The 16,021-nt window shown below is 46.9% G+C and overlaps 1 protein-coding gene across 1 annotated transcript in view; it reads right to left on the bottom strand.

The window, feature by feature from the left end:
* bmpr2b (bone morphogenetic protein receptor, type II b (serine/threonine kinase)) overlaps positions 1-16,021 on the bottom strand; it is a 156,979-nt gene that overhangs the window by 13,446 nt on the left and 127,512 nt on the right. The window contains exons 8-11 of the mRNA XM_084161018.1: positions 12,705-12,865; positions 12,376-12,523; positions 10,156-10,292; positions 5,647-5,819 (exon numbers count right to left, since the gene is read on the bottom strand). Coding sequence (XP_084017144.1) covers positions 5,647-5,819; positions 10,156-10,292; positions 12,376-12,523; positions 12,705-12,865 — 619 coding nt within the window. The remainder of the gene's footprint in view (positions 1-5,646; positions 5,820-10,155; positions 10,293-12,375; positions 12,524-12,704; positions 12,866-16,021) is intronic.

Here is a 16,021-nt window from a genome sequence, read left to right as displayed (position 1 = left end):
GTGTAATGTGTTGTTTTACAGGGTCAGCCATAGTAGTATGATAGGTCCAGTGTAATGTGTTGTTTTACAGGGTCAGCCATAGTAGTATGATAGGTCCAGTGTAATGTGTTGTTTTACAGGGTCAGCCATAGTAGTATGATAGGTGCAGTGTAATGTGTTGTTTCACAGGGTCAGCCATAGTAGTATGATAGGTGCAGTGTAATGTGTTGTTTTACAGGGTCAGCCATAGTAGTATGATAGGTCCAGTGTAATGTGTTGTTTTACAGGGTCAGCCATAGTAGTATGATAGGTGCAGTGTAATGTGTTGTTTTACAGGGTCAGCCATAGTAGTATGATAGGTCCAGTGTAATGTGTTGTTTTACAGGGTCAGCCATAGTAGTATGATAGGTCCAGTGTAATGTGTTGTTTTACAGGGTCAGCCATAGTAGTATGATAGGTCCAGTGTAATGTGTTGTTCTACAGGGTCAGCCATAGTAGTATGATAGGTCCAGTGTCATGTGTTGTTTTACAGGGTCAGCCATAGTAGTATGATAGGTCCAGTGTCATGTGTTGTTTTACAGGGTCAGCCATAGTAGTATGATAGGTGCAGTGTAATGTGTTGTTCTACAGGGTCAGCCATAGTAGTATGATAGGTGCAGAGAAATGTGTTGTTTTACAGGGTCAGCCATAGTAGTATGATAGGTGCAGTGTAATGTGTTGTTTTACAGGGTCAGCCATAGTAGTATGATAGGTCCAGTGTCATGTGTTGTTTTACAGGGTCAGCCATAGCAGTATGATAGGTGCAGTGTAATGTGTTGTTTTACAGGGTCAGCCATAGTAGTATGATAGGTCCAGTGTAATGTGTTGTTTTACAGGGTCAGCCATAGTAGTATGATATGTCCAGTGTACTGTGTTGTTCTACAGGGTCAGCCATAGTAGTATGATAGGTGCAGTGTAATGTGTTGTTTTACAGGGTCAGCCATAGTAGTATGATAGGTCCAGTGTAATGTGTTGTTTTACAGGGTCAGCCATAGTAGTATGATAGGTGCAGATAAATGTGTTGTTCTACAGGGTCAGCCATAGTAGTATGATAGGTACAGTGTAATGTGTTGTTCTACAGGGTCAGCCATAGTAGTATGATAGGTGCAGTGTAATGTGTTGTTTTACAGGGTCAGCCATAGTAGTATGATAGGTGCAGAGAAATGTGTTGTTTCACAGGGTCAGCCATAGTAGTATGATAGGTGCAGAGAAATGTGTTGTTCTACAGGGTCAGCCATAGTAGTATGATAGGTCCAGTGTAATGTGTTGTTTTACAGGGTCAGCCATAGTAGTATGATAGGTGCAGTGTAATGTGTTGTTTTACAGGGTCAGCCATAGTAGTATGATAGGTGCAGTGTAATGTGTTGTTTTACAGGGTCAGCCATAGTAGTATGATAGGTGCAGAGAAATGTGTTGTTTCACAGGGTCAGCCATAGTAGTATGATAGGTGCAGAGAAATGTGTTGTTCTACAGGGTCAGCCATTGTAGTATGATAGGTCCAGTGTAATGTGTTGTTTTACAGGGTCAGCCATAGTAGTATGATAGGTCCAGTGTAATGTGTTGTTTTACAGGGTCAGCCATAGTAGTATGATAGGTCCAGTGTAATGTGTTGTTTTACAGGGTCAGCCATAGTAGTATGATAGGTCCAGTGTAATGTGTTGTTTTACAGGGTCAGCCATAGTAGTATGATAGGTCCAGTGTAATGTGTTGTTTTACAGGGTCAGCCATAGTAGTATGATAGGTCCAGTGTAATGTGTTGTTTCACAGGGTCAGCCATAGTAGTATGATAGGTGCAGAGAAATGTGCTGTTTTACAGGGTCAGCCATAGTAGTATGATAGGTGCAGTGTAATGTGTTGTTTTACAGGGTCAGCCATAGTAGTATGATAGGTGCAGTGTAATGTGTTGTTTCACAGGGTCAGCCATAGTAGTATGATAGGTCCAGTGTAATGTGTTGTTTCACAGGGTCAGCCATAGTAGTATGATAGGTCCAGTGTAATGTGTTGTTTTACAGGGTCAGCCATAGTAGTATGATAGGTGCAGTGTAATGTGTTGTTTTACAGGGTCAGCCATAGTAGTATGATAGGTCCAGTGTAATGTGTTGTTCTACAGGGTCAGCCATAGTAGTATGATAGGTCCAGTGTAATGTGTTGTTTTACAGGGTCAGCCATAGTAGTATGATAGGTGCAGTGTAATGTGTTGTTCTACAGGGTCAGCCATAGTAGTATGATAGGTGCAGAGAAATGTGTTGTTTTACAGGGTCAGCCATAGTAGTATGATAGGTGCAGTGTAATGTGTTGTTTTACAGGGTCAGCCATAGTAGTATGATAGGTCCAGTGTAATGTGTTGTTTCACAGGGTCAGCCATAGTAGTATGATAGGTCCAGTGTAATGTGTTGTTTCACAGGGTCAGCCATAGTAGTATGATAGGTCCAGTGTAATGTGTTGTTTCACAGGGTCAGCCATAGTAGTATGATAGGTCCAGTGTAATGTGTTGTTTTACAGGGTCAGCCATAGTAGTATGATAGGTGCAGTGTAATGTGTTGTTTTACAGGGTCAGCCATAGTAGTATGATAGGTCCAGTGTAATGTGTTGTTCTACAGGGTCAGCCATAGTAGTATGATAGGTCCAGTGTAATGTGTTGTTTTACAGGGTCAGCCATAGTAGTATGATAGGTGCAGTGCAATGTGTTGTTCTACAGGGTCAGCCATAGTAGTATGATAGGTGCAGAGAAATGTGTTGTTTTACAGGGTCAGCCATAGTAGTATGATAGGTGCAGTGTAATGTGTTGTTTTACAGGGTCAGCCATAGTAGTATGATAGGTCCAGTGTAATGTGTTGTTCTACAGGGTCAGCCATAGTAGTATGATAGGTGCAGAGAAATGTGTTGTTTTACAGGGTCAGCCATAGTAGTATGATAGGTGCAGTGTAATGTGTTGTTCTACAGGGTCAGCCATAGTAGTATGATAGGTCCAGTCTAATGTGTTGTTTTACAGGGTCAGCCATAGTAGTAAGATACAGTTGAAGTCAAAAGTTTACATACACTTAGGTTGGAGTCATTAAAACTTGTTTTTCAACCACTCCACACATTTCTTGTTAACAAACTATAGTTTTGGCAGGTCGGTCAGGACATCTACTTTGTGCATGACACAAGTAATTTTTCCAACAATTGTTTACAGACAGATTATTTCACTTATAATTCACTGTATCACAATTCCAGTGGGTCAGAAGTTTACATACACTAAGTTGACTGTGCCTTTAAACAGCTTGGAAAATTCCAGAAAATTATGTCATGGCTTTAGAAGCTTCTGATAGGCTAATTGACATCATTTGAGTCAATTGGTGCCCTTGAGCAAGGCACTGAACCCTAATTGCTCCTGTAAGTCGCTCTGGATAAGAGCGTCTGCTAAATGACTAAAAATGTAAAAAATGTAAAAATTGGAGGTGTACCTGTGGATGCATTTCAAGGCCTACCTTCAAACTCAGTGCCTCTTTGTTTGACATCATGGGAAAATCAAAAGAAATCAGCCAAGACCTCAGAAAAATAATTGTAGACCTCCACAAAATAGATGGCATCGTGAGGAAGGAAAATTATGTGGATATATTGAAGCAACATCTCAAGACATCAGTCAGGAAGTTAAAGCTTGGTCGCAAATGGGTCTTCCAAATGGACAATGACCCCAAGCATACTTCCGAAGTTGTGGCAAAATGTCTTAAGGACAACAAAGTCAAGGTATTGGAGTGGCCATCACAAAGCCCTGACCTCAATCCTATAGAAAATGTGTGGGCAGAACTGAAAAAGCGTGTGCGAGCAAGGAGGCCTACAAACCTGACTCAGTTACACCAGCTCTGTCAGGAGGAATGGGCCAAAATTCACCCAACTTATTGTGGGAAGCTTGTGGAAGGCTACCCGAAACGTTTGACCCAAGTTAAACAATTTAAAGGCAATGCTACCATACTAATTGTCACGGTTTCGGCCGAGGCTGCCTCTCTTCCTTGCTCGGGCAGGCTTCGGCGTTCGTCGTCTCCGGAATACTAGCTGCCACCGTTGCATGTTTCTATGTTCGTTTGCTTTTGTCTGATTGTTGTTACACCTGTTATTGTTTAGTGTCATTAGTGTCCTATAAGTTCTCGTTGTGTTTGTCAAGTGTTGTGTGTGATTGTTTTACTGTCGTGCGGTAGGCTAGTACTTCTACTGTTTGCTCGGTTGAGCTGTACTCCATAGTGTAGGAGTGTTTTGTCGCACCTGTTAGTGCGCCCGTTTTGTTTTCGCCTGCGTGCGGAGTTCTCGCCTCAGGGCATTTCATCGTGCTTGTGTTTTGTGCATCTACTAAAGTCTTTTGGACTAACGTTCTGCGTCCTGCGCCTGATTCCACCACCACACCCACCTACAGCTACACTGACACTAATTGAGTGTATGTAAACTTCTGACCCACTGGGAATGTGATGAAAGAAATAAAAGCTGAAATAAATTCACTCTACTATTATTCTGACATTTCCCATTCTTAAAATAAAGTGGTGATCCTAACTGACCTATGACAAGGAATTTTTACTAGTATTAAATGTCAGGAATTGTGAAAAACTGAGATTAAATGTATTTGGCTAAGGTGTATGTAAACTTCCGACTTCAACTGTAGGTGCAGTATTTGACCCCCTCTCAATCAGAAAGATTTCTGACTCCTAGGTGTCTTTTATACAGGTAACGAGCTGAGATTAGGAGCACACTCTTAAAGGTCTCGGCCGGCTGCGACAGAGCCTGGACTCGAACCAGGATCTCTAGTGGCACAGCTAGCACTGCGATGCAGTGCCTTAGACCACTGCGCCACTTGGGAGTATTTGTCTAGACAATATTTCCTCATGCTACTAGGCTAGAATTTGGTTTGGAACAGTTGGGGTTTATCTAAACCACTGCTCTCTGCCTCTCCAACCTGTGGAATAATGTTGCAGTTTTTTTGGCCATCTCCACTGTCCCGTGCATATGAATGTGACAAGACCGACAGCTTCTCTGATCCAGGCCAATTCATTTATCAGGATCATTATAATGGATATAGCCAAAGAAATGGCAACAGAATGAAAAGTAAAACAAACTAAAGTGCACATAGTTTGCTGTCTTTTCAGCTGCTTGATGTGATTGTGTGTTAGCTTTAGTTGGCTAGCTAGCAGAGGAGGAGGAGCTAGCCTGCATAGCAACATGCCAATGATTTGTTTAGCATAGCAACCGTTGCAATTAGAATGGATAGAATGAAGGACTAGCCCATTTGGCTAGCAACTTCAGAATCTCAGAACTAACGACTGGCTTTTGCCCAGAATATTTTGTATGGTGGATGTTTTTAATGAAAACATGTCGTTAATCTTTTTTTTATATGTTGGCAACCGTTTTATAAAAGCATTAAGGCACTCGAACCCGGGAATTATCGTGAATAACACCCCCGGACCTTGGCTTCGCCTCAGGCCTAAGAACAGCCCGGGAATTATCGTGAATAACACCCCCGGACCTTGGCTTCGCCTCAGGCCTAAGAACAGCCCGGGTTCTCATGCTTTATTGCTTAACCAGAACAGGCAGACAGAATATAGACAGAAGGGTTCTCATGCCTTATTGGTGAATAGTAGAGTGTTCTGCATAGCTACCCACCTCTGGTTCTGCAGTGTGGTGGTCATGGGGTTAACAGTAGGGCTGACAGACTTGGTCTGGTCCCAGATCAGCAGTAGTTCAGCCATGCGCTCCTCTGCACACTGAGCGGTCAGCCTGGCTTCAGCATCCTGGTCCCAACAGTCCTCCACCGTCTCCTTCAGGGAACGCACCGCCTGGGGGGTGGGGGGGGGGGGGGGGGGAGGAGGTTACAGAGACCGCCTGGGGGGGGGGAGGAGGTTACAGAGACCGCCTGGGGGGGAGGAGGTTACAGAGGCCGCCTGGGGGGGGGGGGGGGGGGGGAGGAGGTTACAGAGGCCGCCTGGGGGGGGGGAGGAGGTTACAGAGACCGCCTGGGGGGGAGGAGGTTACAGAGGCCGCCTGGGGGGGGGGAGGAGGTTACAGAGACCGCCTGGGGGGGAGGAGGTTACAGAGGCCGCCTGGGGGGGGGGGGGGGGGGGGAGGAGGTTACAGAGGCCGCCTGGGGGGGGGGAGGAGGTTACAGAGACCGCCTGGGGGGGAGGAGGTTACAGAGGCCGCCTGGGGGGGGGGAGTTACAGAGGCCGCCTGGGGGGGAGGAGTTACAGAGGCCGCCTGGGGGGGGGGGGGGGGGGGGGGGGAGGAGGTTACAGAGGCCGCCTGGGGGGGGGAGGTTACAGAGGCCGCCTGGGGGGGGGGGGGGGGGGGGGGGAGGAGGTTACAGAGGCCGCCTGGGGGGGGGGGGAGGAGGTTACAGAGACCGCCTGGGGGGGAGGAGGTTACAGAGGCCGCCTGGGGGGGGGGAGTTACAGAGGCCGCCTGGGGGGGAGGAGTTACAGAGGCCGCCTGGGGGGGGGGAGTTACAGAGGCCGCCTGGGGGGGAGGAGTTACAGAGGCCGCCTGGGGGGGGAGGTTACAGAGGCCGCCTGGGGGGGGAGGTTACAGAGGCCGCCTGGGGGGGGGGGGAGGGGGATGGAGGAGGTTACAGAGGCCGCCTGGGGGGGGAGGTTACAGAGGCCGCCTGGGGGGGGAGGTTACAGAGGCCGCCTGGGGGGGGGGGGGAGGTTACAGAGGCCGCCTGGGGGGGGGGAGTTACAGAGGCCGCCTGGGGGGGGGGGGAGGTTACAGAGGCCGCCTGGGGGGGGGGGGGGAGGTTACAGAGGCCGCCTGGGGGGGAGGAGTTACAGAGGCCGCCTGGGGGGGGCAGTATCATTAGAATTAAAGGGATAGAGTTAAATGTCTTCAAGACGAAGGAAATGGTTGTGATCATCCATGGTGAGGAGGTGGACACAGTGGACCAGCATAAATATCTTGGTACCATCTTTGATAACAACCTGTAGTTTGAGCAAAACACAGACGCCATCATCAAAAAAGCCACTACTTTCTCAGGAAACTGAACTCATTCAGTGTCCACAAAGCATTCTGTGTTTCTCCTTTCGTATGCTGGTTCACATCCCTCTCTGTCAAGAACAGGAAGCGCCTCCAAGCCATTATGAACAACTGCTGTGAGACCTGCTCTAAGACCATCGGGGGAGGCCTCTGAGCAGCAGGCCAGGAGGAAGGCCCATGACATCCTGGGGGACAGCACACATATGTCCTCAACCCACGGTTCCAACTCCTCCCCGTTGGACGCCGCCTTCGCTGTCAACTGCCCTACCAACAGGAGCAGGGCCTCGTTTGTGCCCGAGGCCATCCCCCTGGATAACAGGGCCATTAAGGAAGACCTAGGGACTATTCTAGAGATAGTTTAACCCTGACATTAATAACAACTGTGGCTAAAATGGACTCTTAGTTTGTTAAATTGCACCATGCACTTTGAACTGATGCCTTCAGTGTGTTTTTTATTGATGTCTTTTCCTAAACGGTCTGTCTGTGTGTCCTGTCTGAAGCACCCTGTCAGACGTCAACGAATTGACCTTCAGGGATTAATAAAGTTGTGTTGTATAGCGTGTTTTTCTAGTTACCCAGGGTCACATGAACTCATGGATACCATTCTAATGTCTCTACATGCAGTATGAAGGATTCTTTTTAAAAATATTAAATACATTATGAAATAGTGACATTCAAATTATTAGTGCTTTTTAATGGAATTTCTAAAGCCAAGAACTTTGAACATTGAATTGCCAAAACATTGAAAATATTCCATTGTCTCTGATCAGGTCCACATTGGGTAGAAAAAATAGGAAATGACTATGTTGTGTATATTACTTAGTTTTTTTAAATGACTTTTCATTCCTTAAAGTCATCATCTCATCTCTGCTCAGGCAGTAGCAGTCAGCCAGGGAGACCATCTAACGTTATGTGCTTCCAATACTGTTTGGTCTTTAGTCATCCTATTTAGCTAGCCTGCCTAAGCATGCTGCAGAGCTGTCTGACAATCATTTTACTTGTTCTTCAAAGTAGATCAGCCATACTTTCACGAACTGTCTCTGTCCCTCTGGTCATTGTGTACATTCCTCTCTCATGCGGTCCGTGTGTATCTAATCTAACGTAGCAGGCGTAAAAGTGTATCCGTCTCTGTCCGAGCCAGAAAATAACAAGCATAATGGATTATGGTCATTGTAGTTCATTACCACGTTTCTGCGCTGAACTAGGCTGAATATTGGCTTAATGAAAACTACAACTCCCTTCAGCCCAGCATCCCATATACTGTAGTTCTTGACTTAATTTCTTTCGTGAATGATTTGATTTCTCTCTAGAGAAACAACGCGTTGGGTTCATAAGTAATTGAACAGATGTCAGTCAATTAGTTGTTTAGCACTAGCTAAAAGAAATGCATTCTATTCTACATTCTATTCTACATTCTATTCTACATTCTATTCAGACAACAGACGGCAGTGCGAGCCATATGTGACTAGTTTCAGATAACTATGCGTATGTCCCACGTCACTACTTCACAGGAGAGCAATCTGAAAGTAAACGTATTTTTTTTAATCAAAATGCGTTATTTTGCAGAAATGCCTTCTGGAACATGTGAACTTTCATGTGCCTTAATAACAAACTTGTATGCCATCTGTAAATACGAATACAATTGTTAAATTACGAGCCTAGTTGGTTTAGCCACGGAAAAAGACAGGAACCTTCCCGCTAGCCATGATTGGCTGAAATAATGAGTGGGCTGGACATGCCGAGAGAGGAGTTCGGATTGGTCTGCCATATAGCACATTTCTATCTATTTGAGCTGGTCAGTATGTGTAGGTAATCCTGTCTAACGCGGCTTTAAAAAAAATGTATTATGTAGTGGAGCTGAATAAGTGTTGCTCTCCACTTTCTGGAGGACAGAGTTTTGAAATCAGTGGAATTAGAGTATGATAGCTAAAGAGATGGAGAAAACACCTGTCTCCGGATTACATCTTCAAACGAAGGGCAACCATGGCATCCGTGACAGGGAGAAGCGTCCATCCATGCATGATGTATACGGGTAAGATAGTCTAGCTAGCTACATTTTCAGATATTACACGTTTCTAATTTTGACAGAACGTGGTTTCATTTCAAGTTAAAGTGTACTGTTAGCTAGCTAGCTAACGTTAGCTGGCTGGCTCGCTAGCTAACGTTACGTGTATGATCTTATTATTCATATCTCAGAGCCATTTGCTTGCTAACATTGAACCTGGTTGGTTAGCTACCTGCAGATTCCTACAGGGTAGTAACGTCATGAGTTGGGATTATTGTTCATTGTTTAGCTAGCTAGATAACGTTAGCTGGATGGCTCGCTAGCTAACGTTACGTGTATGATGTTATCATTCGTATCTCAGAGCCATTTGCTTGGCTAGTTAGAGCCAGCAGCATAGTCACCAACGCTCTGGATAACATGAAAACAGCCTAACCAGCTCTGCTAGGGTGAGTAAAATGGTCAGTGGGGTGTTCTCTCATTTAATGCTAATTTAATGAGAGAACATGCTATCCAGAGGTAAACAATGAACCATAATCCCAATTTTGTGTCTGGAAGTAGCTAGCGAGCGAGCCAACGTTAGCCAGTTAGCTTGGGTGCTTGACTGCCCGTTGTGAGGTCAGAACGCTCGGATCAACCCTACTCATCGGCCAGAGCGTCCAGTGTGCGCTCTGAACACTCCGAGAGCGAAGTGAGATGGGTGGGGCTAAAGCTTAAGAGGGCGTGAAAGATGCTGAATGGGTGTAGACAAAGAAGAGCTCTTCAGTAGGTACCAAAACAATCAAAGGCCATTTTCTCAAAAGTGAGATTACAGCAGAATTACTTTCCCATTGTTCCCTTAAATGCAGTGTATGATGTAGCATTTTGTAGCTCGGTGCCTCTGCTTTTATCCAATGTAAAAAACACAATTTCCAATGTTGCTACATAAGACCGAATCAAGGCGGTCGGTCACATATGGAACTTTTTGTTGTTTTTTAAGCTGAATGTATGCTAATGTCATGTAGCGTGTAGAATATGCATCTTGCAAATGTCAACCTGAAAGGGTTATTTTCAGGAAGGGAACTGGAACCACGGTGCCAATGTCATTTGTAAAAAACAACTTTCAGTGTGGACTAATAGTTGTAGTAGTATTCTCTCCTCACCAGACTGTTCTCTTTCCAGGCCTCGGGGAACTTGGGTCTCTCTTTCTCTCTGGAGACCAGGACCTGCATGTCCTCAAAGGAGGGGTGGTTCCCTGCCTCCGCCTGGAACGCCATCTGGTAGTCAGGTACCATCTCTCCTGGAGGACACAATATCATCATCATCACCACCTCCTCTCCTGGAGGACCCTATATCATCACCACCTCCTCTCCTGGAGGACCCTATATCATCACCACCTCCTCTCCTGGAGGACACAATATCATCATCATCACCACCTCCTCTCCTGGAGGACACTATATCATCACCACCTCCTCTCCTGGATGACACTATATCATCACCACCTCCTCTCCTGGAGGACACTATATCATCACCACCTCCTCTCCTGGAGGACCCTATATCATCACCACCTCCTCTCCTGGAGGACACAATATCATCATCATCACCACCTCCTCTCCTGGAGGACCCTATATCATCACCACCTCCTCACCTGGAGGACACTATATCATCACCACCTCCTCTCCTGGAGGACACTATATCATCACCACCTCCTCTCCTGGAGGACACTATATCATCACCACCTCCTCTCCTGGAGGACACTATATCATCACCACCTCCTCTCCTGGAGGACCCTATATCATCACCACCTCCTCTCCTGGAGGACACTATATCATCACCATCACCACCTCCTCTCCTGGAGGACACTATATCATCACCACCTCCTCTCCTGGAGGACCCTATATCATCACCACCTCCTCTCCTGGAGGACACTATATCATCACCACCTCCTCACCTGGAGGACACTATATCATCACCACCTCCTCTCCTGGAGGACCCTATATCATCACCACCTCCTCTCCTGGAGGACACTATATCATCACCACCTCCTCTCCTGGAGGACACAATATCATCACCACCTCCTCTCCTGGAGGACACTATATCATCACCACCTCCTCTCCTGGAGGACACTATATCATCACCACCTCCTCTCCTGGAGGACACTATATCATCACCACCTCCTCTCCTGGAGGACACTATATCATCACCACCTCCTCTCCTGGAGGACACTATATCATCACCACCTCCTGGAGGACATAATATCATCACCACCTCCTCTCCTGGAGGACAATATATCATCACCACCATCTCTCCTGGAGGACACTATATCATCACCACCTCCTCACCTGGAGGACACTATATCATCACCACCTCCTCTCCTGGAGGACACTATATCATCACCACCTCCTCTCCTGGAGGACACTATATCATCACCACCTCCTCTCCTGGAGGACAATATATCATCACCACCTCCTCTACTGGAGGACACTATATCATCACCACCTCCTCTCCTGGAGGACACTATCATCACCACCTCCTCTCCTGGAGGACACTATATCATCACCACCTTCTCTCCTGGAGGACACTATATCATCACCACCTCCTCTCCTGGAGGACACTATATCATCACCACCTTCTCTCCTGGAGGACACTATATCATCACCACCTCCTCTCCTGGAGGACACTATATCATCACCACCTCCTCTCCTGGAGGACACTATATCATCACCACCTCCTCTCCTGGAGGACACTATATCATCACCACCTCCTCACCTGGAGGATACTATATCATCACCACCTCCTCTCCTGGAGGACACTATATCATCACCACCTCCTCTCCTGGAGGACAATATATCATCACCACCTCCTCTCCTGGAGGACACTATATCATCACCACCTCCTCTCCTGGAGGACACTATATCATCACCACCTCCTCTCCTGGAGGACCCTATATCATCACCACCTCCTCTCCTGGAGGACACTATATCATCACCACCTCCTCCTCTCCTGGAGGACCCTATATCATCACCACCTCCTCTCCTGGAGGACACTATATCATCACCACCTCCTCTCCTGGAGGACACTATATCATCACCACCTCCTCTCCTGGAGGACAATATATCATCATCACCTCCTCACCTGGAGGACACTATATCATCACCACCTCCTCTCCTGGAGGACACTATATCATCACCACCTCCTCTCCTGGAAGATACATCATAAGACACTGTGTTACACTGTTGAATGCTCCCGCAGTATCTGGAGTTCAACGTTTCGTTAGGGGTCAGGGATTAGGGGTTATTACCTGGGAAGAGGTCAGTACACATCATGAAGGTCTCCCAGTAGACGAGGCCCAGGGTTAGGGGTCAGGGATTAGGGGTTATTACCTGGGAAGAGGTCAGTACACCTCATGAAGGTCTCCCAGTAGACGAGGCCCAGGGCGTACATGTCCACCTGCTTCAGAGCCGACTCACAGTCCCTCAGGTTCACCGCCCCCTCCAGAACCTCTGGGGCCATGTAGCGGATTGTTCCCACCTGGAGAGAGACAGAACCAGGGTTATAGAAGTAGTAACCCCCTAATAGGGTTTAAAGTCTGTCCATCTTAGAGCTGAGGCAGTACTCACATTATTAGCTATCAAGTGTTGGCTAAGCAGACTGAGGGCGGTTTAGAGTTTAGACCCAGTGCCGAGGCCGTCAGTGGAGTGGACCAACTCACCTCACTGATGGCAGCGTTCTCCTCCTCTCCAGGCCTGACCAGGCGGTTCCCTGTCAGCTTCATGGAGAGACCAAAGTCACTGATCACACACGTCCCATCGTTCTTCACTAGAACGTTCCTGCTGTTCAGGTCTCTGTGAGATATGGCTGGCTTGTAGATGTCTGGAAGAGAGGGAGAGAGGATGGGAGGGAGGGAGAGAGAGAGATAGAGTGAGCGAGAGAGAGACCGAGAGAGAGAGCGAGAGAGAGCGAGAGAGAGAGAGACAGACACGAGAGAGAGAGACAGACACGAGAGAGAGAGACAGACACGAGAGAGAGAGACAGACACGAGAGAGAGAGAGAGAGAGAGACCGAGAGAGAGACACAGAGAGAGAGAGAGAGAGAGAGAGAGAGCGCGAGACAGACAGAGAGAGAGAGACAGACACGAGAGAGAGAGACAGAGAGAGAGAGAGAGACCGAGAGAGAGACAAAGAGGAGAGAGTGAGAGACAAAGAGGAGAGAGAGCGAGAGAGCGAGAGAGCGAGAGAGCGAGAGAGCGAGAGAGCGAGAGAGCCAGACACGAGAGAGAGAGACAGACACGAGAGAGAGAGAGAGAGAGAGACCGAGAGAGAGACACAGAGAGAGAGAGAGAGAGACAGACACGAGAGAGAGAGACAGAGAGAGAGAGAGAGAGAGAGACACAGAGAGAGAGACACAGAGAGAGAGAGACAGAGGAGACAGTGAGAGAGAGAGAGAGAGAGAGAGAGAGAGACACGAGAGAGAGACAGAGAGAGAGAGAGAGAGAGACAAAGAGGAGACAGAGAGAGAGACCGAGAGAGAGAGAGAGAGAGAGAGAGGAGAGAGAGAGAGAGAGAGAGAGAGAAAGAGAGACAAAGAGGAGACAGAGACAAAGAGAGACAGAGAGAGAGAGAGAGAGAGAGAAAGAGAGAGAAAGAGAGACAAAGAGGAGACAGAGACAAAGAGAGACAGAGAGAGAGAGAGAGAGAGAGAGACAAAGAGGAGACAGAGAGAGAGAGAGAGACAAAGAGGAGACAGAGAGAGAGAGAGACAAAGAGGAGACAGAGAGAGAGAGAGAGAGAGAGAGAGAGAGAGAGAGAGAGAGAGAGAGAGAGAGAGAGAGAGAGAGAGAGAGAGAGAGAGAGAGAGAGAGAGAGAGAGAGAGAGAGAGAGAGAAAAGAAAGGCCCATTAGTCTCTGCATGTCACCATGATCGCTTAAAGCTCATTGCTGAATAACAGTTAGTATTATGGTTGAACTAGGGTTTCCGTTTGCCGGTAATAGCTGGCTTTTGGCCATTAAGTAATAGAAAAGCCCATAAATAAAATTGGCACCGGCCAATTATCCAGGAGAATAAAAAATATCAAATTGGGAAATAATGCTTTTTAGCCTATTCGTTGATGGAAATATATTTCCATAATTTAGTGGAATTAAATTGGCGCATGGGTACAGTGAGGGAAAAAAGTATTTGATCCCCTGCTGATTTTGTACGTTTGCCCACTGACAAAGACATGATCAGTCTATAATTTTAATGGTAGGTTTATTTGAACAGTGAGAGACAGAATAACAACAAAAACATCCAGAAAAACGCATGTCAAAAATGTTATAAATTGATTTGCATTTTAATGAGGGAAATAAGTATTTGACCACTCTGCAAAACATGATTTAGTACTTGGTGGCAAAACCCTTGTTGGCAATCACAGAGGTCAGACGTTTCTTGTAGTTGGCCACCAGGTTTGCACACATCTCAGGAGGGATTTTGTCCCACTCCTCTTTGCAGATCTTCTCCAAGTCATTAAGGTTTCGAGGCTGACGTTTGGCAACTCGAACCTTCAGCTCCCTCCACAGATTTTCTATGGGATTAAGGTTTGGAGACTGGCTAGGCCACTCCAGGACCTTAATGTGCTTCTTCTTGAGCCACTCCTTTGTTGCCAAGGCCGTGTGTTTTGGGTCATTGTCATGCTGGAATACCCATCCACGACCCATTTTCAATGCCCTGGCTGAGGGAAGGAGGTTCTCACCCAAGATTTGACGGTACATGGCCCTGTCCATCGTCCCTTTGATGCGGTGAAGTTGTCCTGTCCCCTTAGCAGAAAAACACCCCCAAAGCATAATGTTTCCACCTCCATGTTTGACGGTGGGGATGGTGTTCTTGGGGTCATAGGCAGCATTCCTCCTCCTCCAAACACGGCGAGTTGAGTTGATGCCAAAGAGCTCGATTTTGGTCTCATCTGACCACAACACTTTCACACAGTTCTCCTCTGAATCATTCAGATGTTCAATGGCAAACTTCAGACGGGCCTGTATTTGTGCTTTCTTGAGCAGGGGGACCTTGCGGGTGCTGCAGGATTTCAGTCCTTCAAGGCGTAGTGTGATACCAATTGTTTTCTTGATGACTATGGTCCCAGCTGCCTTGAGATCATTGATAAGATCCTCCCATGTAGTTCTGGGCTGATTCCTCACCGTTCTCATGATCATTGTAACTCCACAAGGTGAGATCTTGCATGGAGCCCCTTTAAGAGTGTGCTCCTAATCTCAGCTCATGCTGCCCCATAGAGCACCATTTACACACTACACAGACTGCCCCATAGAGCACCATTTACACACTACACAGACTGCCCCATAGAGCACCATTTACACACTACACAGACTGCCCCATAGAGCACCATTCACACTACACAGACTGCCCCATAGAGCACCATTCACACTACACAGACTGCCCCATAGAGCACCATTCACACTACACAGACTGCCCCATAGAGCACCATTCACAATACACAGACTGCCCCATAGAGCACCATTCATACTGTATAGAAAGACAGACTACCCCAAAGAGTACCATTCATACTGTATAGACAGACTGCCCCACAGAGCACTATTCATACTGTATAGACAGACATACTACCCCTAAGAGCACCATTCATTTTGTATAGACAGTCTGCCCCAGAGAGCACCATTCATACTGTATAGACAGTCTGCCCCATAGAGCACCATTCATACTGTATAGACAGTCTGCCCCAGAGAGCACCATTCATACTGTATAGACAGACTACCCCAGAGAGCACTATTCATACTGTATAGACAGACTGCCCCATAGAGCACCAGTCATACTGTATAGACAGACAGACTGCCCCATAGAGCACTATTCATACTGTATAGACAGACTGCCCCATAGAGCACCATTCATACTTTATAGACAGACTGCCCCATAGAGCACCATTCATACTGTATAGACAGACTGCCCCAGAGAGCACCATTCAAACACTAGACAGACTTCCCCATAGATCATCATTCATACTGTATAGACAGACTGCCCCATAGA

The sequence above is a fragment of the Coregonus lavaretus genome, assembly GCF_964263955.1.
Source record: "Coregonus lavaretus genome assembly, chromosome: 5".
NCBI lineage: Eukaryota > Metazoa > Chordata > Actinopteri > Salmoniformes > Salmonidae > Coregonus > Coregonus lavaretus.
Note: the sequence above shows the minus strand (reverse complement) of the source record. Positions and strands in the feature narration are given on the sequence as shown.